This window comes from Mastigoproctus giganteus, chromosome 8 (genome assembly GCF_048544385.1).
Source record: "Mastigoproctus giganteus isolate SK-2022 chromosome 8, ASM4854438v1, whole genome shotgun sequence".
Classification (NCBI taxonomy): domain Eukaryota; kingdom Metazoa; phylum Arthropoda; class Arachnida; order Uropygi; family Thelyphonidae; genus Mastigoproctus; species Mastigoproctus giganteus.
The window spans coordinates 226594910-226619305 of NC_143582.1; the positions used below are offsets into that span (position 1 = coordinate 226594910).

The 24396-nt window shown below is 40.8% G+C and overlaps 1 protein-coding gene across 1 annotated transcript; it reads right to left on the minus strand.

The window, feature by feature from the left end:
* Window positions 1–838: 838 nt before the first annotated feature.
* On the minus strand, window positions 839–23280 carry LOC150082380 (uncharacterized). The gene is made up of 3 exons (XM_090380499.1): window positions 23106–23280; window positions 5720–5796; window positions 839–2299 (listed from the first exon to the last, which is right to left on the minus strand). The coding sequence occupies exons 1-3, from the start codon at window positions 23278–23280 to the stop codon at window positions 872–874; spliced, it is 1680 nt and encodes a 559-aa protein (XP_090236625.1). The 3' UTR covers window positions 839–871.
* Between the last annotated feature and the right edge of the window lie 1116 nt (window positions 23281–24396).

Here is a 24396-nt window from a genome sequence, read left to right on the forward strand (position 1 = left end):
GCGTATTGTCCCTGGAAAACAGGGACATTAGGTAACTTTAGCGCCCTGTGGGTTTCCGGTTTATTCTCACTTCCGGTTAAAAAAAGTATGACGTCCTTACACACCAAAATGAACTAAACGATAAGCGCACTCATAGTAAAAGATTACGTCACGCTCATTTCCTAATGCACTGCAATTGGATAAAAAGTTGTTAAAAGCTTAAAAATACTTCAAGATATTAGTTTTTTTATTAAAGTGCTTAAATTAGCGTAAAACTTTATTGAATTTTTAATAAAAAAAACTTTATTTCTTACAGTGTTCTTCTTAGCATTCATAAACCCCCAAAGAAGAATTTCTTGCGTGTATTGTTTTTTGATCTGTTCCTGCATATTAGCTGATCTGTCACTTTTCAGTGTTCAGAATGAAACGGTTTCATTTTATGTTTTTCTGCACATAAAATACAGTCGACATCAGAGTAAACACCTTTAATTTTACACTCGAGCTTTTTTCTTTTCCTAGTTGAAGAAACGAACATAAATTAATCTCGCGAGCCTTTCGGAATTGGGTTGGAACTTCCAACATCATATTCTGACCAGCCACCGAATGACTCGCTCAGTCCAATGGAACTTCACCATCAAAGGGAGCTTCTTTTAATTTCAACATACTTCTGTTTTGTGAACGAAGCCCAACATTTCAGGACTTGACGTGATCTGTTCTTTCCCTTCAAGAAAACAGGACTTCGAAACCATCTTCTTCCACCTGGATACTTCTGGCCAGCTTTTTTTTAGCTCGCAGTACTCCCACTTAAATTAAATTACGAATCCGCCTATAGAAGTCGCTTATGTACAAACGCATTTACATCCGGTCATCTCTTCAGAGTACGTACGGTTTCTCAGTGCACAACTAGCCCCTTTGGACCCCCAAAGCCGATTCCCTTCTCCAACACGACCCCGAACACCACACGTCCATTCAGATTCACCTTCGGCTTGGGCAGCGCTACGGGCAGCAAAGGAGCCACCACTGTCTTCAGAATGCCCCCAAGAGGAGCAAGAGGGAGTGATCCGCCTCCGAGCTTCAGGGATATACCTTTCCCCGGACTTCCCGAAACTCCGATGTCGAGAATCCCCGTACGTCCTGAATCATACTCTTGGCCTCCACCCCCATATCCGCTGTCTGTCTGGTAAGACTGAGTTGGTGCAGGAGGAGGGGCTGGGGGATAGTAGGAATACGAGGGACCGTCTCTGCCATCGCCGCCCCCTTGAGGTGGCGAAGAGTATTGCTGTTTTGGATAGTACTGCGGCGGCGGCGGAGGAGGTGGCTGTTGGTACTGTTGCTGGGGGTATTGTTGTTGTGGCGGAGGGCCCTGCTGTTGAGGGGGCCCCTGCTGATATTGCTGAGGAGGAGGGCCTTGCTGGTATTGCTGCTGAGGAGGACCTTGCTGGTATTGCTGCTGAGAAGGGCCTTGCTGGTATTGCTGCTGAGGAGGGCCTTGATACTGTGGAACTTGAATCTGGTAGTACTCTTGTTGTGGCTGCGCAGAGGGCACCTGCTGGTACTGGTTGTATCCCCGCTGGTTGTCGTTGGGTCCTGCTCGGTTCACCAGGGCCGCCGATCCCCCGTTGCTGTGCGCTTTCTTGGAAGATTTCACGAACGACTTGGCGAGGTTCAGAGTGGAATTCTGCGCAGTTCTGCGACTGCTCTCTGAATGGACGAAGTCGCTCTCGCTAGGGTCCGAGAGGGCCGCGGTTCTAGTGATCGTCTGGGGCGTCGTCTTCTTCTTCGTCTTCTTGCGCTTCACTTTGATTTCCACCTCTTCCTCATCATCATCATCATCATCATCATTGTCGTCGTCGCTGTCCTCATTGTCTTCCTCGTTGTCCTGATCGTCGTCAAACTCCACCTTTCTGTCCTTCTTAGACCCTCGGGAGACCTGCGGACTCGTGATCTGCGAGTTCCCCTCGACGGGGGCAAACACGACAAACTGCGGAGTTCCTTTCTTCGCACTCTTCGACGCCGACAGGATTCGGGCGAGGATATCGCTCGTCGACGCCGAAGTAGTGGTGGCCGCCGCCACGGGTTCGTTTTTCTTCGTCGGGACGTAATGGACCACGTACAGGGGATCGTTTTGGGTGGTGCTGTCGTCGCCGTCGACGATCGAGCCGCTTACGCTGGCTGTCGGGTCTCGCCTGTCGATCCTGGAAGGGCCCTCGCTGGCGTCATCGGAGTTCACTCTTACGCTGATCACCGACGTGGGATCGAATGCGAAGTCGCTTCGGTCTTCGATTTGAGGAAAGAAAGGATGTCCCGAGTCTTCTCTGTCCTGAAAACAGAATGAAAAATAATGATTTAATGCAACGGGTGGGGGTGGGGGGGAAGAGAGATTAAATAAAAGAAAATAAAAATGCAATTAATGTAGAGCAAAATAAGGCATTGTACATGTCCTCTTTCTGTTCATAAGTAGCTTTGAGCAAACTGGGTTTTCTGCTGAGTGCATGGACCTCATATTGTGGAGACACCATCCCACGAGTTGCCTTGATATTGCGCTACTCTAAATAAAAAGCAATGCGCCAATGGATAATTATATTGCTATTTATTTAAAGCAGTGATTTTCTTGCTGTTTATTTAGAGTAGTTCAATATCAAGGCAACTTATGGACACCTTTGTCACAAGTGCGAGATCAGTGCACTAAACAGCAAACATTGTTTGCTCAACACTACCTGCAACAAAGCTGGCTTTGGCCACCATTTAGTGCCCGCTTCCAAAAGTTAAGAAACACAAATAACAACTTGAAGCAGATCTGGAAAAAATTTCCGAAACCTTAAATTGCGCGAGTAAATCAAAGAATGAATTCGCAAACATTTTAATATGATTCTTCCACGTGCTTTTCGCTGCTTCTCATAACAAACTTCTTAATACCTTTTAAGAAAAAAAATTTCTGTTGTGCCTGAAGGCACCTGTATACCTGTATCATCTGCAAATCGATGTCTGTCTAATGCTTTTCTCAGAAGACCAAGAAAAAGGTGAAAGGCTGAGAGACATAATCCGACTGCATTCTAGTTGATGAAGAGGTTCAAAATGAAGTTCTTGAATGATTTTAACTGTTGCAGTGGCTGAATGAGGTGAGGTATTGTCATTCTGCATTAAGATTACTGGTCACCTTTTGACAGCAAAAAACTGCAGCAGAAAAAACTTTGTCTTTTCAACGAGTTGCCTTGGGATTGCACTATTTCTAAACACATCAATAAAACTGCCATTTATTTCAAAGATGAGACATTACTTTGACAGTTAATTTGACTTTTACTCGTCACCCATTCTGTCTAGTGGAAATACTCCGAAGAAACAGGTAATAAAGGAGCTTGAAATGAGTTCCCAAGATGCAGCAGTGAAAGAGTGCAAAACCAAAGCAACTCGTGGTAAAGGCAAAACTTGTTCAGCTGTCAGCAATAAGACTGCTTTTTTTCTTTTTTTTTTATGAAAACCCCAAAACCGACAGGTATTAGAACCTATAGTACTTAGTACCGTGCTTGTGTTTGAGGTTAAGAAGACGAAAGAAGATATTTGTTGACATTGCACTTGAACTTTTGTAGATTGTAATTTTCAGGAAATACGTATGAATGAAGGTTGTTCCAGAAAACGGCAGTCGAATGAATAAATGAGGAAGATGAAAAGTTGGTTCTGTGAGTTTGAAGTTGGACATTAATGGATGTTGGCTGGTGACGGTGTTCGGACTGTTTTGAAAGAGAGAGCGGGAATTATGGAAGACAGTGCAGAAGAACAGTGCCCATGGAAGTATCTGTAGAAGAGGCATGCAGCAGAAACAGTACGTCCATGAGACAGCGAGTGGAGAGACTCTGTTAGAGATGAATCATTAATTAACCTAACTGCCCTCTTCTGAATGGAATCAAGAAGCCTGAGAGAGGTTTTGGGGGCACCACCCCAGATGTGGGAACAATATTCCATGGCAGGGCGGATTTGCGATTTATACAGAGTGAGCAGCTGTTTGGAAGAAAATAACGCGAGAGCGAAAGAGAAAACCAAGTTTTTTAGATGCAGAGGAAGCAATATTTGTAATGTGCTTGTGCCAAGAGAGATTACAAGTCAGGGTAATCCCCAAAAGAGATACGTATATCATTTTGCCTAGATAGCGGAGTGTCACTAAAGATAAGCATAGGAGCAGAAGAATCCTTTTTGCGAGATATAAGACAAGATTGAGTTTTAGAAGGGTTGAAATCAACTAAGTTGTCTTTGCCCCACTGGAGAATTACCTGAAGATCGGCATTTAAGGAATAGGTAGCAGATTTTCGAGAAGTTGAAGCTGATTGAGCAGGGCAAGGTTTCTCTAAATGGAAAGTGGAATGCAATGTACTATCATCGGCAAAACTATGGATAGGATCTCCAGCCAATGGAAGAAGGTCATGAATATACAAGAGGAAAAGAGTGGGGGAAAGAACTGAACCTTGGGGGATACCGGCATTAGTGGAGAAGTTAGAAGGCAGAGAGCCATCTACCATCACCCTCAGTGAGCGATCAGAGAGAAAACTGGATAACCAATTACTAATAACAGTTGGCAAACCATAAGATGGAAGCTTGTTTAGAAGACCTTTATGCCAAACACGATCGAAAGCCGTTGAGATATCAAGAGCAACTACTTGTGTTTCACCGAACCTTTCCATTGAATTAGTCCATAAATGGGTAACATAAGCCAGAATATCACCAGTGGATGGACACTGACGGAATCCATACTGGCGATCGTTGATCAGACGGAAGGTTTCTAGGTAGTTTAAGAGGTGGCGGTTAATTGATATCTCCAATACTTTAGAAAGAGTAGAAGTAATTGCAATGGGACGATAATTGGATGGGAGGGATTTGTCACCCTTTTTAGGAACTGGCTGGATATGAGCAAATTTCCAAGCAGAAGGAAAAACACCTTTGGAATAAGAAAGTGAAAAAAGGCGGCAAAGAACAGGAGTAAGTTCGGGAGCACAGGTTTTGAAAACAAGTGGAGAAATACCATCGGCACCTGTAGCTTTTTTAGCATCAAGATTCTTTTGACGGAAGACCACAGGAGGCATTGAATGGAGCGTGTTGGGAATGGTGGGAGGTGTTTTACCAAGATCATTAATACATGAGTTGGAAGCAAAATGGGATGCTAGCAGGTCAGCTTTACCCTTGGCTGAAGTGACGACAGAACCATCTGCTTTTGACAGAGATGTGAGTAGAGATGGGCAAAAGTTGCGGCCAACAGCTTTGGCGAGAGACGAGAATGCTCGGCTACCATTAGGGCAAGAAACATGTTTTCTACTCTTAGCCTCTTCAAACTCTAGTTTGGACTGGTTAATAACTGCTTTACAATTGTTGCGAGCTTTCGTTTAGGCAGAAAATGAAACTGAAGAATTGAAAGAACTGAAATTACTTCTCAGTTTAAATCCTGCTTGCCATAAAAAGACAAGAAATAGAAGCCGAATGTTCATCTCTTCCTCATTTTTAGTAGTCCCATGCATAATATTAGTAACTATATTTTATAATTACGACGTTTTAAAGTCCATTGTCTTTTGGTGCTTTATATCTGTGACCCTCGCCATTACTATACTCATTACAAAGTTGAAATTTTGCTATTAAGACACATTTTTGGTGGGAGAGGTTCCTTGTTTGCTCAGTACAGCCATGACCTTGTTATTATTGTGCTTGTGTTCAACCGTGTGTGCTAGCCTAACAAAAAAAAAAAAAAAAGCTTCCTTACCACATTCCCGAAGTCAGCTGTTTGAGATGCTGCCGAAGGAAACACAGTCTCTGCGCTCACAGCCCAGGCAACCACCCCTAAACGGATAGTGAGAAAGAAAGAAAAAAATGTTATTTGGGTTAACATTAAGAAAATCTGGAAAAAAAAATAAAATAAAGAGAATTAAAAAGTGAAAAATGAATGAAAAGAAGAAATATCATTTATATAATAAGAAATAATTTTAATAATACACAATAATGTATATAATAATTATGTACACAATAATTGCAAATAATACGTCAGATTTATGGCCTTGGAAAATCATTGGTACTTTCAGGTGCGCCATAGGTATTCCATCTTCCACCGACATAATCGGACACAGTCCATGCTAACAAAACATTCCCCATACAATGATAGATGCTTGGGTTGTTGTAATCAGGGTCCATTGCTTCGTGAGACCCTTGCTACATTGTCTGCCCTACGATTAGTGCAAAACGAATTGTGTCCTGATTCGTGTGACTTTCTTCCGTTGTCCAACCACGACTCTCTCAGCACCACTGCAAGCAGATTTTTCTGTTTTTCTCCTAAACAAGTGGCTTCTGAATAGGCAGGCGACTGCCAAAACCCAATTTCTTCAATTCCCTTAGCATGGTAAGGGTTGAAATAGGGCAGTTCTGGGCTTGGTTGAATTCGGACGTTATTTGCTGCACATTTGCTGGATGATCTATTTTTCCACACGCAGTCCTCCTTGGAGTACCACAGCTTCCTCTTCCACGATAAGACCTTTTTCAAAGTCTGATAGCTCACACAATTGCTCCTTACTGGCTCCAGATTACTGAAGTCAAACAGCCCGCGCAATCTTTATATTCAATGAGGCAACACGTCATCACCCCACATCACAGTGTTCTTTGCATTGATTAGCAATTCTTCTGTCCGCGACTGTCTTAATACAAGGATCTATTTTTTTCGTCAGTGTGTATATAACGTGTAACAAGTTAGTGACACGTAAAGAAAGGCTGGTTAAGTTTATATCAGGTAGTCGATCGATGGAGTATTAAAAGATTTCTAGGCATTCTGTTCTTGAGGAAGAAAAGCCACACAAATTAATTTTGGAATTGCCATTAACTGAAGGGTACGTCCATATTGTGCAAAGTGCGCTTGGCATATTCAAAATCAATTACTACAGACTGAATATTCCGAAAATTGCGTAATAGAGGTCATGAGTTACGCGCATTAGACGAGTGAAATGCATAAGTTACTCATAATACCGGTTGCGCTATGTACAGAGCAGTAGGAAGATGAGAAACCCGCGACCCGTACACGCCCCACAGTGGGAGTGAGATGACTAATGTAACCACCGTCTGAATAAAAATAGAAAAAAAGCCGTGAAGTGTAACTGCAAGCAGTTGACCAACATGCGATTATCGGGCGACTTTTGATAACTTGAACTCGCTCAGCAAGGAGAGCGTATTGCACGAGGGCTTCTTTGTAGAGGGGTAGACAGGAAGAGGAAGTTTTTTTCTACTTTGAAATCAAGTGTGAAAAAACAGTTGACATCTCAGTGCGAGAATCCCGGTGACTGATCGCTAGGGGGTCACAGTGTTGTCAGTTCGGTAAAAAAACTAAGCTTTCCTCAACGAACGTTCCGCAAATCATATAGCTGTAGGGAAGCTAAGTTAATTTTGTGATTTACAAATTAAAAAAGAAAGATACAAAGAAAGAAATGAAGCTCAAATTATTTTGTTTTGGAAAAAAAAAAGCATTAAAATTCCTCACGCTCAACTGACGAAATTGAGTCTTTTCCACCAGAGTGGGAGGATGGAGATTATAGTTCTCACTTTCACTACACTGCCCTACCATTAATATCTGCAAGTAACCTTTATTTACAGGAAAGCTAATAATGTGAGCTGAAGCCTACAGCCTTCTTTAGTCTCGACCAGGGTTTTTTTTTTTTTTTTTGTGAATGTCCTCCGATATTTTTTTTCAGCCATTCGACCTTCAAAGTGGCGATCAGTTCAGCTTTTTTTTTTGGGGGGTAGTCTCTCCTCACGCGCACTCGATCAAATTCATCCCAGAACTTCTCTATAGGATTAAGATTAGGGCTTTTGGTTGACCAGTTCAACTTTTCGAAGCTCGTGCCCTCAACGCGAACATGGAGCGTTGTCCTTCTGATACAGGCATGTGCTGACGTGCTGCCACATCGTAAGTAACGTTTTATTATCCAGGACATCTAGATAGACCTCAAAGTCCATGGTTCTTGTCCAAGACAGCCAATGGTTTAGGTCAAACCATGGAAAACAACCCAAGATCATCACACTGTCATCACCACCAACCAACTTTATTGTCGGAACGATACATTCCAGCAGGTAGCTTTCGCTAGGCACTCGCCATATACAAGCACAACTGTCAGACAGATAGACCATGTACCGTGACTCGTTACTCCAAAGTACAGTCTTCCATCGGTCTACGGTCCAAGAAGGATGGAGTTTACAGCAAGCTAGATGGCGTCTGTCATTAGGATGATTACAGGCTTGTGGACGGCTGCACGACTGTGGTAACACATATCACGCAGCATCCTGAGCACCAAAGAGATGTTGATATGCGTCCCAATCGTGTAACTGGGAGCTTGTGTGCGCTGCGACAATGTCGACCAGACGATTCTTTGCAGGACTTATCTGTCACGTTTTGTCAGGGTCGGAAGTTTTTAGAGTCATTTTGTGGCAGTTTCAGCGCCATTCCACTTCCATTTACAGCTCACATCGTCGAATCTTCACTGAGGGATCTTCAGTAATGCTCAAATGTCCCCTACAGACCGACAGAAAAACGTTCTTTTAAAAAACGTTTCTTTTAAAAGATGTAAAACGAAGTCAAAAGCAAACGATGCTCTCCTTTGCTCCGTTGTCCACTAATGATGGAAAGAGTTGGATTTTGCCTACCACTCGCGACTGTCGAACATAAAAAAGGATCCTACGGAGTGGAGGAGTCAGTACACACAATGTCGGCTGTGAAGGTCGTGCATTTTCTTGGGGGTACCTCCTCTAGCCAGCAAGCTGTGCAGGAGCCAAAATCTGACGGTCAATTAATATAATTAATTTAATAAATAAATAACACGCACTCAAAAATGCCACATACCGTAGTGCATGGGTTGGAATCTTTCAAGGGTGGTCTGCGATTCACTTTGGTTTGGGAAGGGAGAGAATTGTCTCGTGGTATTAGGATATATTTTATTTGGGGGTTGTACATGTAAGGAAACGTCTTGTTGCATTCGGAACGAGGTTTGGTGCCACAACGGGGATAACTTCCATCCTGTGGGAACTGCACGATCAGACATTGCAGATGTTGTTCTGCTCATTGTCTTCAGCAGGCACTGCGCCAGAATAACTCGCTCTTCATTGGTTCCTATAAGTTGTCTGCTTCTCCTTTCTTCATCATTTTTGTTTCTGCGTGCAAGGTGACTGCACTCTTCCATCTCTCCTACAGTTCCCTGTTTCATTTATTCTTGGCACTCCGCCTTCTTCAGGTATCAAGAGTTCTTTTTCTTCTTCTTCCCACCTGAGCATTGGCTTCCTGATAACATCAGCCACGACGGCAGTCAACCGTCGGACCTCCCTGTACTAGCGTCGTGGTAATTCACCCCCGATCTTAACGTTTCACCCCCTACAACCCACGCCCATATTTTACAACTGAATTCGTTATTTGTCTGCAGACAAAAGAGTGCTGATCATAAGCCAGTGCTCTCGTTGACACCTCGGCACTTCCTTTAATGAGAAACTGTGGTGTGCGCCAACTGGGCATCCCTTAAGTCGTTAACAACCCCACAAAAAAGCCCCTGTCGTAAGTTGTCCCGTTAAGCCAACGCTAAATGTTTCTCCGATAGCCGAGTGCTCCCCTCGAAACCTGAATTTCTCCAATAAACGGTGGGGAAGCATTTACCCGTTTTCCCTGTAACCCTGTGAGGTCGATGACTTCCCTTTGTGCCTGAGCGCGTGTGTATTCTAACCTGGAAACAGTGGCCTGTTGAGACAACTTGCATTTCTCCCGAGCTGAGTGAGGACCGTGCCTGAAGGTACTTATTAGCCAACTTCTTTCTTATTTGAGGCCACTTTTATTTAGATATGAGGAGAGCAGTCTGTTTGCGCTCTTTAAAGGTCAATGGCTGCCGGTGAACGCGCTACACAAATGCAAGAAAGTTAACGAATGCGCCTCAAATAAAAGTAGAGGAGACTTGCAGGATTCTCCTGAAATGCAGTTTGGCCCGATGTGTCTCCTACAAAACACGTTTAAACGAACGACAGAAGCAAAACTCAAAAAAAATCTGAACGCGAGACAATAAATTTATTTATTTATTTCGCGAGACAGCGATTTATTTATTTTTACTCGAATAAAGCTTTATATGAAAATAGTACTCTGCAAACTATTTTCAAAAAAGTTTGTTTATTTGCATTTCTCGCTGTTTCTTTTTTGAATTTGGACACGCTCGTTTCGAATATGACCTTAGTGTTTCAAAAATTAAAATAAAATAGATATTTAACGATATTATAACGGATTAATTAGCAATGTTTAACTTCCGTATAGAATTCGTGTAAATTTTTAGCTCAAACAAACAAGCTAAAATGTTACGCATTAAAAAGAAAAATCCATCTCGGTTTCTATTTTAAAAAAATTCTTAAAAATGTACGTTTTAATGTATTTAATACTTTAATAAATTGTTTTACCACTTCTAGCTTGATATAGAAGCGATTTTGCTTCTTTGAACCAAAGGACAGTCTGAAACTCAATTCTGGTGGACCATTCTCTTCTCCTCTACTGCTGATCTACTGCCTTGCTGTTCCAGAGGTATAGAAAATAGGAGAACTTAGTTCTGTTAGTTAACATATGGTAAAAAAAAAAAAAAAAAAAAACGTTCAAAAGTGTCTTTCTGTATGTGTAAGTGGAAATCCACAGCTGGGATCCAGAAGATTCAACTCTTTTAAGATCCTTTACTGAGTCCTCGTGGGAAGCACAGTTGGTACGATCGCCATCCTCCCCCCAGCGGGGGAAAAGGCCTGTAGCCCACTCACACAGAGAGTCCTTCTCATATGGTCGCCCTTTTGCCCATCTCACCATGCGAGTTGCCCGTATTTGGACTCTTTCAAAAAGCTCGATGTCTTTTTTTCAGATGAGGTCTCCGTATTTGGACACAGTATTCCAATTGCGGCCTTCAGAATATGGTGGGATTATAACCTCCCTATCTCTACAGGATACGATAAATATGATAGCACATCATGGGCTTTCCTGGCCGCCTGTTCACACTGCTCAAAAATCTTCATAGAGTATATGCCCTCATCGTAACTCCCAGGTACCTTTCCTCGTCTTCTATTTTTATTTCGGGGTCTATTCCCCAAGTAAGATCTTGCATTTTGCTGCATTAAAACATAGCTGCAATTTTTCTGATCATTCCTAAGCCTGTTCAAGTCCTGCTAGAAGTCTTCTAACAAATTTTTCTAGTAATTCTTCTAATCATTAACCACTCTCCCAATCTTTTGGTCGCCTGGAAATTTAGACATCACTCATTTTATTCATTCATCGATGTCATTTATGAAAATGAGAAACAACATTGGTCCAAGAATCGATCGTTGAGGGACACCACTTCTAAAGTTACAGCAATCTGAAATTCTTCAGATTGCTGCATTATCCATTACAGCAATCTGAAGAATATCCACTAAACACAATCCTTTGCTTTCTGCCCTGCAGCCATCCATCTTAGAACCTTTCCAGTAATCCCAACATGTTCCAGCTTATGCAGTAACCTCTCACGAGGGACTGAGTCAAATGCCTTTGCTGAAATCCAAAATGAGGCTGGTATGCATTGAAGTACAATTTTTCGATCCTCATACTTTTTAAACTTCGGTACAGGTACCATACAAAAGTAGGAGTCTTCGCGATGGTTTGTGGGTTCTCATATTCGAGGAGGTATACAGATTTCAAAAGAGGCAGAAACACGGAGTACCTGCCTTTTTGCCAGCGGCAATTCTTTTAGCAAACGTACAACGCTTGACCTTTGTAACACTTTTCAATCCTTTGTCGCATATTATGTTGAGAGAGACAATTGTTTTTGACCTCAACTTAGCTATTCTCTCTCTCCTCCCAACAGAACACACTTCGGCTCACTTGCAATAGAGACTATAAATAGTTTTTAAAGAAAGCGGTTATCTAATACATAATTATAGGTCACTTTGCCAGACTGCGCACAACAGAAACCATTTATCTGAGACGTTACCCAAGAGACAGCAAGGGGACAGGATGGACCTTTTTTCTTGTTCCCTTATTAGCGAGTCTTAGAAAGTTCTTCAAAGACTTCTTAATAAATAGAATTTTTTAATCCAAAGAGTGTTAGAAAAATTTATAAGGGCAGATGATTCTGTTCAAAGAATCATCTGTCCAAAGATAAACAGCTACTCATTAAATTACTATTTTAATTTACTATTTCTGCATGACAAAATATCTGGGATGTCCCATTTAATTAAAAATATTTAAATGATTATTAAAAACTTCCATTGCGATTATTCTTATAAATATATTTTATATAAATTTAATTCTTATATTATTATATTATGTGCAGTTATTATTTCTTATTTAAGGACATTGCTGGTTGGGTCCTCAAAGCATACTGCTATTGGATAAGGGCCTATGAGAAGTTTTGGGGGAACAAATGAACGATTTCAATCACCTTACAGAATTGAAAATTGAAAGTTTAAAAAAGAAAAAAGTCTTTCCCTCAAAAAAAGGTAACAAGACAATTAAAGATCTGTCAGGTTTCCTATTACAAAATCACCATGTTTTAAATTTATAAATTAACATTAATAAAATTTAAAAAAATTACACATTGCAATGAAACTAGTTATTATTTACTGCCAGAAAAAGAAACAGAATTTCTAAAAAGTCGTAAAAAAGGCAAATATAATACAAAGAGAAGTCTACTTACAGTTGTTCTTAATTATATTAAGAGTAAAAGATCTGAGATTTAAGTAACAAGTACAGGGCAATGTTGAGAAAAAGTCGCGAATTAGAATTAAATTTAAAAGTGTCTGTAATGCTGCCCAGATACAATCGGATGGAGTACATGCGAATCTATTCGGCCCTGCATTAAGAATCTGCAAATTAAAAACCACTAGATAGCAGTGATCACAGTGTAGTGGTATTTATTCAAAGAAATAACTACTGTCGAGGCTTTCTGAGGGATGGGATTTTGTTTTCTCAAAGGTGATTATAATCAGCTGAAGCAATTCTTTTTTTAAACTGTTTTCAGTAGAACCAACTGTAAATGTCAAATGGGAAACGTTCAAAGCGAGTTTAAGCTTTATACCTCGGGGATTAAACAGACTTTTTTGTTTATTTACTTTTAGTTATTAAAAGTGGCCCATATCACAAATCAGTTTTAGCGTGGAGAACGAAATTCCAGGAAACAGGAAGTCTTGAGGGTAAGAAGAAACCAAAGAAATCCCGAACAAGAAGTGGTCCTTCGAATAAACAGGTCGATCACGAAGCTGTTTGATAAAACCAGAAAGGTCAATAAGGAAAGGCAATTTATTTGTTATTTGTTATACAGGTTATTTGTCTTATCAACAACTAACTCAATCAGTTCGATTACAGAAAACTGGTAATCACTCCCACGAAAGCTTCCTTGTGCGCGCGCTGAATGACGATGATCCCAATCGGACACTTCAGTGGATGGGAACTTGTAATTACGAATAATTCTTTCGATCCATGGCAGTATTTCGTTTGAATAGACAAAACAACTATTGCTAGAACACTGCCAATAGCTGTGATGATTCCCATAAATGTTTGGCTCAGGATTTTACTGGTCTGGACCAAACCTGAGCCATCGGGTTCAGTCCTAAGTATTATGTTGTTGCGCGTATTATGTGTGTGAAATCTCGTGTTTAGGGCCGATTTTCATGTTGTGTAGGACTTTAAAAACAGGAATAACTCATGGTGAAGACTCTACTCCTTTCGCCTGAGATTGGCTAACTGCATCCTCGATCGAAGAGGTCTTTAAGAATTTCTAAATTCTAAATGAGTGACTCGAAATTATTGGACTACCCGTATAACGACTTCAATTACAATGTGTCAATGGAGAATTCCTTGCCATCTTAAAAGCCCTCCCATCTTTTCAGTCTGTGGCTTGGAGACTTGGAAAGTTGACAAGGTCCTGCCCATGGAAATGCTCCAAAACGCACAAAAGATGGGGGCGGACTTCAAGAAGTTTATCGAAGACAAAACCTATAGAATATTTGTCATCAGAGAACAGTTCTCATCCTAAGCTGAGTGGTAGCTTTGCGGTTCCAAGAGCAGCGATCTGGCAAGAAAAAAAATCATGTAAATACCATCCTTTGTATATTTTTACTCTAATGATATGTGAAACCCGTAGCATTTTTGCTGTTATGGGTATTGCATCAGTCCTCGATGTAATCCATTCTACTCTGCTCACTGATTGCAATAAATATTTAAGAACTGAGAAAGGAAGGTGTTTTAGTACATTCTTCAGCCATCGTGTCACAATGTCTTACTTACTACAGTAAGGAAAGAAAAACAATACAGTCCATTGTCACTCACTGGACTTTCTTCAGCTCACTCAGCGCACAGTGTGTTTGTTGGTTGAGCAGTGGTTGCGCAGAGTGATCGACTTTGAGCCACCTATAGTTTTCCCCTCTGATATAGTCAATGCATTTTCGGGTCAACGAAAACCAATTTGTGTATGACGATAAAATAAAGACAAAGTATTTTAATATATTGCATATTTATAACTAAAATTTTTAAGAAAATAAAAATGTTTCATTATTTTACAATTATTTTAAACATTAATTTTTTAAAACAAAGATGGGAATTTCGCCTAAGAGAACGGACCATTTTGATAATCGCAGACCACGCAGAATTTTAAAAAATATATATATTTTTTTCTTATTAAGACCATACAGAATTAAAAGAAACGTTAAATATTCATTAAATGTCACTTTGGGGTCACGACAGTTACAGTGGTAGTGGTAATGTCAAGATAGAGAAAAAAAAAACGGAATTAAGAGCGAAAATTGTCTTCTACTCTTGTTCTGCATAATCGCAGCTCTACTTGAGTCAATAATGACTTAAGTAGGACTTGTGCAGCGAACTGTGAATTATTGAATGAAAGTGAAGCAGCCAAACAACCCCTTAAAGTTACGCTTGTTTGCGTCCAAGGGATGGGCGATAATGTCTCGAGATATGGCCATTTTTCCCAGGATCTTTCCTCGTTGTATTTACTACTGGGGGTGTGCTAATAACCAACAGCTACTGTTTTTCAACTGCACTCTGCAAACTAAAATTGCGCAATCTGATAACTTGTGGGAAGAACTCTCGAGACATTATCGCCCATCCCTTGGAGGCAAACAACCGTAACTTTAAAGGGTGGTTTGGCTGCTTCGCTTTCATTCAGTAATAGGATAGAGAAGGAACGTAATATCGGGAAGATATTCCTTACTTCTTAATCACATATTTTCTAATTAATTATTTTTTAAAAGCAGAAATCTGTAATATTTGTTTAAATTGATTGGAATCGACTGCCGCGCCATTTTATTCAAGTCGGCTTGAGAAACTTCCGTGTGTTGACTTGATAGCAAACATTACGTAATTTCTTAAGTGGATTTTAATTAAAAATAATTTGTTTAACTCTGGTTAAAACCACGAACTCGGTGCTTCGCCATGACTCCCCCAGTGATATATAAAGAAAAGGCAATTACAGCGGAAAATTTCCACCAATGTCAGTGCGAATTCAACAGTATGGTGTTGCTCGAGGAAGTCTTCAAACGTATAAGGAAGTATTCAGCCTTAATGTTCTTTGACATATTTTTCAGATAATCCATGTTTCCTGATGGTTTTTCTTTTTTTTTTCCCGCTGAATCAGCACCAGGCATTAAAGTTTTGTCCTGCTTGAAAACCGCCTTATGTGGTTCTAATTAAAGTGAGCTGATTTGTGGGAACACATACATAGAATTACAACCAGACGGCGCTCAATTCAATTAATAATATTCGCGCAATATAAAGCACTTTGAATAACTATTGGAAGTGTCTGCACCACCGTCCAGTTTAATGTATGTCCTTTCTTCTAAAATGAAACTGAAGCAACTATGCTAACCACGAAGGTCTTGAATTTATACCCTCTCCTGTGTGTCACCTAAAACAAACGATTGATCAGACCTCCTCGCAGTTGACTAGTCTTCAGACATCGCAATTTTCAGAATTAAAGTTGGTAAAAATAATCCTCTTTTATCCTAATTTTGTTGCTCTTCTTTGCGCCCGTTCCAACAGACCAACATTCTTCCTAAAATGAGGCCTCCAGACCTGTATGCAACACTCAAGATGTGGCTTAACCATTGCCGTGTACAACGGGTAATCATCTCCAAATCTCTTGTAGCAAATCTCCTGTATATGACTGAAAAAACACCATGGACTGTCCTGGCAGATTGTCGGCACTGCTCAGAGAACTTCATATCTGAATGCGCAATTGCCCACAGGTCTGTTTCCTTTCCGCTACCCTCAGTGTAGTACCATACAGTTGGAACGTTCCTCTTTGGTTAACTAAACTCATACGCAGCACTTTGCAATTGTCAATGTTCAACTTCTGTTGCCATTTCTCAGCCCATCTACCTAATTTGTCCATATCTTGAAGTAGCATACCTTAATTACTATCATTAACCACCTTTATATCCTCCGCAAACTTGAATATTAAGCCATCGATATACCTTCGTCAATATCAATAATAAATATAGAAAACAGCCATGGGTCCAGCACCGAACACTGTGGAGCTCCACTAATAACATTAGTCCATTAAGATCAGTGCCCATTGATAACCACTCTCTGTCTTCTCCCACTCGATCATCCCTTTACCCACAGCAGGAACATTCCCCTAATTCCACACTCCTCCAATTTGTACAGAATCAAAAGTTTTTTTTCTGAAATATAAGTACTGTATATGATTAAAAATTGTTCTCTGCATTCAGTTCCTTTGGTATAGTGTCATAGTATCCAATAAGATTGGTCAGACAAGATTCGGTCTTAGTAATTCCGTGTTGACTGCCGTATTAACTACATTCCTGTGTGGATGGTCTCGCATTACTTTTTGAACTCCATAATATTCTCTGGAAGAGAAGTCAAGTAATACAAATGTAATTGTTCATCTCACCCTTTGATCACTATTTGTGAATTGGGGGTACAGTCACACATCTCGGTCCATAGGAACCTTCCCTGAACCTAACGATGCTCTTTTAATTATGGTTAATGATTTTCTTACCTCCTTTGCTGCCTCTCTTAATATAATTGGACAGATCTGATCCACCTGAGGTTCCTTTTTGAGGTGTACCTTCAACTATTTCTCTTCCACCTTCCTCTCAGTTTTCTCTGCTCGACTTCCAAAGATTTCATTTAGTAGATACACTCCATAATTTCATTTTTTTTAAGGAGGCATTTCGTATTGTGGTCAACAGCTTTGTTGTGCATATTGGGAATAACGGCCCCAATAATAGCGTGTCAAAATTCAAGGCACGTCCAACTCGCATTTTAAACGAGCAAAAAGCGTGTTCCAAATGAAACGGGTTCGCTGTTAACCCACTCTTTATTTCTTCAAGTGTTTTTCGCGATATATTTTTAAGACGGCGGACTTGTTTTTCACCCCCTCCCCACCCCCACAGTCTTGTTCTTTATGTTTTCGGGATACGGAATGAATGCTAATTCGAGTGTATTCAAACACAAATCAACGTCTTAGGTCGTCGTACTAGACCGGTAGTTATCATCAGATGCGTGAGTCATCCTCATAGGGTAGCGTCCGGTAGAAATGTCTAGGAAAAGGCTACGTCACACCGATAACTCCTTAATGTTTGTTGGAACTGAACATTTTACTTTAAATCGAATTTCCGTTGAACTCGATAACGAAATTTTTCATCCCTCAGATCCACAAGAGATGAAACATTTAACTCTGTAAACATTTAAGAGACGAGAACAAAAGTAAGGTGTTAAGTTAGGCGTGCAGTAAGTTCCAAAGCAACTAAGGCTATGAGGCATCATTATGTTTCTGTAATTGTGTCTGTCCTTCAGTCGATTTTGTGTTTGCTGGACAACAATTCTGATTTTCAGGAGAAAAACCATACAATCCTCGCTTTACAGCGACTAACTCAGCAAAGTTGTGATAATAAACTATAAAATCCTTCACGTCATTGACGGGTTTCGAGCTCAAGCCTCGAGTTCGAATCCCATCAACGACCCTGGTGTGGGAGAACGATGTTTATATCCACAGTGGTACCCGCGAGGGCTAACAAAAGTAAAGTCGAGTTTTCAAACTGATCCTTTATGAATCGAAGTGAAATTGTGTACCCAGATAATGTAATTGGCGTCATTACAAAAGAGCACATGTACGCATGTGTACGCTATGTTTTTATATGGACGTCTCGATATAATGGTCTAATGGTAAACAGGGTGGAAGCGGCCTCTCACAGTTATGGGAAACAAGAAAGAGCCTTTAATATTCATCCATGAGGGGTATCCCAATTATATAGGAGAGTTGCTGTACAAGGTCTATTTAGGATGACAGGAGCAGCAGCTGAGGGATGTCTAGTCCCAAATGACCGATGATATATGAAGGTGAAAGTGGAGTTAGTCTCCTCCTAGACGGCCGCACCCTCAGGATCAGTTAGTTCTCGCCAAACTGTATCCTGTGAGTTGTCTGAAAAGGGTCTTGGTACCGCTTTAGGACAGGGGTTTCTTAAACTGTGGGCTACCATCGTTGTGAGTTGTAATTTTATTTTTAGAATTGCTTCCGGAATGGTAGTCGAGCTGGTACTTTTAAGTATTACGAAGCTTATTATTTGTTTCCAATGAAATGGCTGTCTTTTTGAAGGTTATAACGTCCTAACATTGTTTTTATATTAGTATTAGGAGGGCAAATGAAGCAAGAAAGCGAGCGTACACAGAAAAGCCAAAAAAAAAAAGTTCCTACATGACGTGACGTGTCCATTCCCCTCCAATAATTTGTCCAGTTCTTCCTTGAATTTGGCGCCTCCGTAGCCAGGTGGGAAGGAGCAGCAGTGCGTAGCACACGCTTCTTGATTAGACCGGGGTTCGAGCCCGTCACCACCAAATATGGAGGATGCGGAAAGGTCAGGGATTGACCACCGCATATCCCGGAGCAATATGGCCTTAGTTGCTAATGCTCCTAAAAACCAAACAACAAACAAACTTCCTTGAATTTACTCAAACTGGACGACACTTCCACTACACCAGATGAAAGTTTGTTCCAACAGTCAACCACTCAATGACTGGAGGCAAATCTCCTCATATCTGTCTGCAACCATCCTTCATCAGTTTGAATTTATACTCCTCTCACATGTGTAGTCTGAGGAAGAGGAAGAATCCCATCAGTAGTGAGTTCCTCAATGAGATCACTTCCAAGGTGCCTGGTCTCAAGACGCTACAGCTCTCAGAACTGGAGTGTTCTTGGTAAAGCCATCCTTTTCTTCTCCTCACCAAGCTTGTTGTTCCTCTCCCTCTCTCTCTCTACCCATTCCAACAAACCCCCATCCTTATGCAAATGAGACCAAACCTGTACGCAATACGCAAGATGTGGCTTAACCACTGCCGTTTACAATGGGATTATCACTTCCCTGTCCCTGCTAGTAAAGTTCTTGTATATCATTGACAAGACCCCATGAGCTACTCTTACAGCCTGTCTGCACTGCTCAGAGAATTTCATGTCTGACTGCACAATTACCCACAGGTCTTTTTCATTCTCCACCTCCCTGAGTGTAGTACCACACAGTTGGTACGTTAATCTGGGATTACTGCTACCCATATGGAGTACCTTGCCTTTGTCAATGTTAAATTTCAATTGCTTAGCTCATCTGCCTATTTTTTTTTTTTTTTTTTTTTCAGATTTAGATTTAGTTGGAGTAGCACATATTGAATTACTGTAATTAACAAAGGTGCCAATCTTTGTATCGCTACAAACTTTAATATTAAGTCTTGTTTGTTTGCTGCCCAAACAAGCAAGATTTCTGCTTGTTGTCCAAATGATAGTCACGCCTTCTGATCTCCAGTCAAAGCCTTTGGCCGCAACCTCTGTCCTTTTATACATCCACCTGCGCTACATCTCGATGATTCTGTTGAATCTAAAGATAAAACTGACTTATTACCACCATACTTTTCCTCTTTTGATCGATACTCTCCGTAATATCCTCTATCACACCAAATGCATTCCATTCAAAGCCTCTCTCGGCTTTCTAACACAAGGACATTAGAAAAACCCTGAAAAGGCTCACCGGCCCTGATATATCCAATCTACAAATTTAGGTGAAATTGAAATAGTAATATCAAAAACATGACAGCGAATATGAATGTACATTTTTTTAGAGAAAAAGGCAATAAAATATGCAGTTTGATACGAGTTCAAAGATTATGAGTGGATCAGAATGCATAAAAGAATTAAGTGCAGCGATCAAATTATTATCATTTGCGGACAATAAATGAATCTAGGCTATGAGTGAAGTGCCAATAAAATCACCGAGGAGGTTAAAACCCTTGAGATAAAACGTGAATATTATTGGGCAGAATATTTATAATTCCTTCAAGGTTAATTCGATGTTTCTCTTTGGGTACTTGCCTTTTCAGTAGTACAAATCCATAAAAGTATCTCCCAGGAAATTGTACTAAAAGTCAGTTCACAGGAGTGACACAATGCATCTTAAAACCGAAATGGACTCTTAACTTTAACTCCAGCAGCTCTTAACCTCTTTCTTCCAACGGACATCTGAAGATTTCAAGGTAACTTCACACACCTTCCAAATAAGGAAATATGAAACTAATTTTAAAAACAAAACGCATTCCAGCTTTGGTCAAGTTAGGGTCCTTAAAACTAGAAGACTTAATCCCTTTAATGTTTAACACGGTTGAATTGTGACTTGACAGTTGCGCTTAGAATATGAAAATAAGAAAGAAAACGTTGTCCTAATTTCGATAACTGAGTTTAAAAAAAGACAATAAATTTCCGTGGTTGATGTTCTCTTTAAAGAATTCAATCAGCACTCCCATCGTCGTTTAAAACTCATTTCAAAATTTTGTTATAAATTTTGTTTTCCACCATTGGTTTTTAAACGAAAAGTAGGCCATTTGAAAGAAATGTTTCTCTTTGGCAGTAGGGATGTGCTCTGCAAAATTTATTTCTTCCTACAAAACGGCCTACTTCTCGCAATGATTGAACCTCTCTCACTTGCATACATAACAACTTGCAGAACTTTTCACTTCCTGAATAATTTGTTTTTGCAGTAAACGGTAATACATTATACAAAAGTAAACATAAATGACAGTAAAATAAATAATAAAAGTAAATTAATTAAAGTAATTCCATTTTCAGGCATTTCACTGGCTTTCGTAAAAAGCAAAGATAAAAACACCTTAGATTCCATTGTATTCACACACCACAAAAAACCCTCAAAATTACAAAGTATCTCTATATAAGATTGCGATTGCAATTACACTTACTGCGTAAAAAATTAGAAACCTTCATTCAACACCTATTATGGCCACCTTTTCCCGATTAACTGCGCGTGGAATGGATTCCAGAGGGAGTCTGAGGAAGACTAGTCCAAATTTAACCATTCTTCCATCAGGATATTCGTCAACTGTAGTGTAGTCGGAAGAGAACTGTGCATCCAAACCGCCCTTTCCAACATGTCCCAGTCATTCTCAATTGGATTCAGATCTGAAGAATTAGGAGGTCAGTGCGGACGTAAGAAATTTTGGCAATGTTCCTCGATCTACTCAGATACAGTTTTTGCACGGTGGACAGTGACGTTGTGGTCTTGAAACAATCCATCGCAATCTGATAAAAATGAACCCTTCTAGGGTAAAGTTGGTCCGATATAGAAAGATTTTCAACGGAGGTTGCACGACCATCTAACCGTATGAGCGGACCCAGTTCGTACTAACAGAACCTACCACATATTGTGATACCACCTGCAGCAGCCACTTGAGTGGTGGGCGCGAGACAATCGTCCTCGTGGGTAGCGCAGTTGGTAGGATCGCTGTCTTCTCACACCGGGTGGAAAAGACCTGAGTTCGAATCTCGTCCATGACAGGAGGAATTTTTATGGGCCTTTTTAACAACGTGGCAGACTCAGGCGAGGACAGCATGGTTTTTCCTTCCCGGAAACTTGGGTTTTTCGTCCAGCAAACAGAAAATTGACCGAAATATGCAAAAAGTTAGACACCCAAGAGATACTTACCCAATGAAATCTTATCACCAAGTTTACAATTACTTTACTGAAGTTCATCACAAAATTACAGCCAGACTGATGTCCACAAGCGCAGTATTTCACTTGTCACAGTCTCCGAATGACAGTAAGGAAATCGTGCTCTCTTCGATATCACGAATAACACTTCCACCATCCCCTCTTTATCGAGTTTCGTTACCCCCGTTTTGGCACCTCTGTTTAGAATAACGACTTTAATTTTCTCGGCAGGGGAGAATGCACGTGAATTTTTACTTTCTTCCGTTAGACTTCCCACAGAGAATGAACAAGAAAACACAACAGCGTTTAGTAAGAAGATAAAACTCGCATTCTACATTAATGTCTGGAATTTTTATTATTTTTTTTTCTCTTAGAATGTATTACTTTTGATAGTCCGTTTCGACAGTTCAGTTACGAATAAAAAATTAAATAAAGTAAAACTTACAGGGAAATTTTGTCGACTTTATTTGGTTTATTCCTACGTGGCCGAGTTAGTCGGTCTTGGAAGTTGATTGTTTTTGTCTCCTGGAAACTTTAGTTTTTCATTCAACAAACCGACCGAAGAATAGATGGACACAATACATTGACACTTCGTGGATGTAGCCGGTCTGGACAAAATCAAATCACCAAACCAACCTATCGAAATATATCTTTAAGATAGTCCACTTTGAAGTTCCCCGCTATGTCCAACGATGCTTTTCCCTGCTGAAAATATTTCTCGAAATCTTTAGAAATACCCTTCAATTCTCTTTCAATGCCACATGTTCAGCCAAGATAACTCTGTTTCTTTAGCTAAATATAACTCATCAGCAATAAAATGCCTAAATTACTCTTCTATTTGAAATATGAATGACCCAACTCTTCCATCTTTTCAACCTTTTCGTCGGTTGGATATAGTTGTTGCATCCTCACCTTTTCTGAATTATATCGTGGAAGATGTCCAGTATTCGATTCCCTCTAGGCTTGTGTGAGGCTACATCGATTTCTTATCCCCAAAACTCATGTTTTTTTGTCCGGCAATGACAGTTAATCCAACGATAAAATACACGCAAATACGTTATTTGTTCATTATCCGGCATTTATTCCTTTGAACGTTCCCCCCAAAATGGTCGTCTACTCACCTATCACAGCAGCCAACGCTGGGATCACAAGACCGAGAGAAACTAAGAATCGCATGCTTCTTTTCGATTTGGGTTCGGAAGACGGCGGTGGGGCATTCGCCAGCGCACTACCGCTACTCCTGGGTCTGTCGAGGATGAGGAGGGAAGACCTTCCTGGTATCGATGTCTGCTTCATGGTAAGGGAGCAGCGACACAATATATAGGTCTACTGGACCACTATTGTCTGAATGCCGCTCGTTGGAAGGGCAGGTTTTACCGTCCCGACGTCATGCGGCCGTCAACAAAAGGAAGTCGGTGAACGGTGAAACGCCAAACAAAGTGACGTCACCGTTTTAAGAAGTAGGAAAAGTAGAGCGAGCTCCTGCAGCTCCCACGTTGCGACCAATAACTGATGTTTGTCAAGAGGGAAAAGTCGGTCAGAGAGCGGACGAAACCCGACTGCGGCAAACAGCCTTTCGGGTATTCGGCAGCGTGTCGCAGTTACCTTGGTAACCGCGCGTGCTTCTGATTGACACGGCGTCAGTTCTGCTCATTTCTTCGTCGACACTCCAAACTCCACTTCAAGCTGAATATTCGAAAGCAGTAATTATCCCTCAAGCCGCTAGGCGGCAGGATAGTTCGACCAGCTGGTCCAACTTCTATTCCCAATCGTGCGTGCACTCCCAGACACTGTCTTAAGTAAATATTGGCAGTTTCTTCGCGAAAACATCGCAGTCACCGCGCTGGCACCGAAAAAGGTCGCCCCGCTTCCACGTGCGCTCTTTACTGCCGCCTTTCTACCGAATGTCGGTCAATAGGAAGAGGCTGGAAGTGGTGATCACGAGTTTTCTCCGGGCACGTGCAGCTCATCACCCAGATTCCTCCTGACCTTGATCCCTGTCCAACGCCCTTGCTAAAGACGTGGCTAGAAACTTAATTGTGCGCGTTCAGAGCTCTTCCTCACATCGAAGTTACCGATGGATTCACATCCTCAAACACTGGCGTTGCGTAAAACCTTCCGAGTTTTCATTCTGATTGTTCTCATTTTCAACTTCGAATTTTCTAAAAGAGGAGGTCGAAGTTCGAGCAGGAAGTCTGTCATTTGGCCGTAATTGCTTCTTGTGGACATTTCCTCCCTTTAATCTTAAGGGAAGTAAAGGGAATATCCCCGTCAAGAGGTCAACAACTTCAGCGTGTTCTCAATTTGAGACGATAAACCTCGAAATCACTTCTTCTGGATCAAAGTCGAAATTGAAAAAGTTCATCGGACAGTAAATCACAGATATTTATTCCACAATACAACTGCTACTGT

Excerpts from the sequence above, each read along its gene's own strand:
- LOC150082380 (XM_090380499.1), bottom strand. The coding sequence starts at position 23,280 with ATGAAGCAGACATCGATACCAGGAAGGTCTTCCCTCCTCATCCTCGAC. Across the intron at positions 5,797-23,105 it reads AGCGTTGGCTGCTGTGATAG|GGGTGGTTGCCTGGGCTGTG; the intron begins GTGAGTAGACGA and ends CTATCCGTTTAG. Across the intron at positions 2,300-5,719 it reads CAGCTGACTTCGGGAATGTG|GACAGAGAAGACTCGGGACA; the intron begins GTAAGGAAGCTT and ends TTCTGTTTTCAG.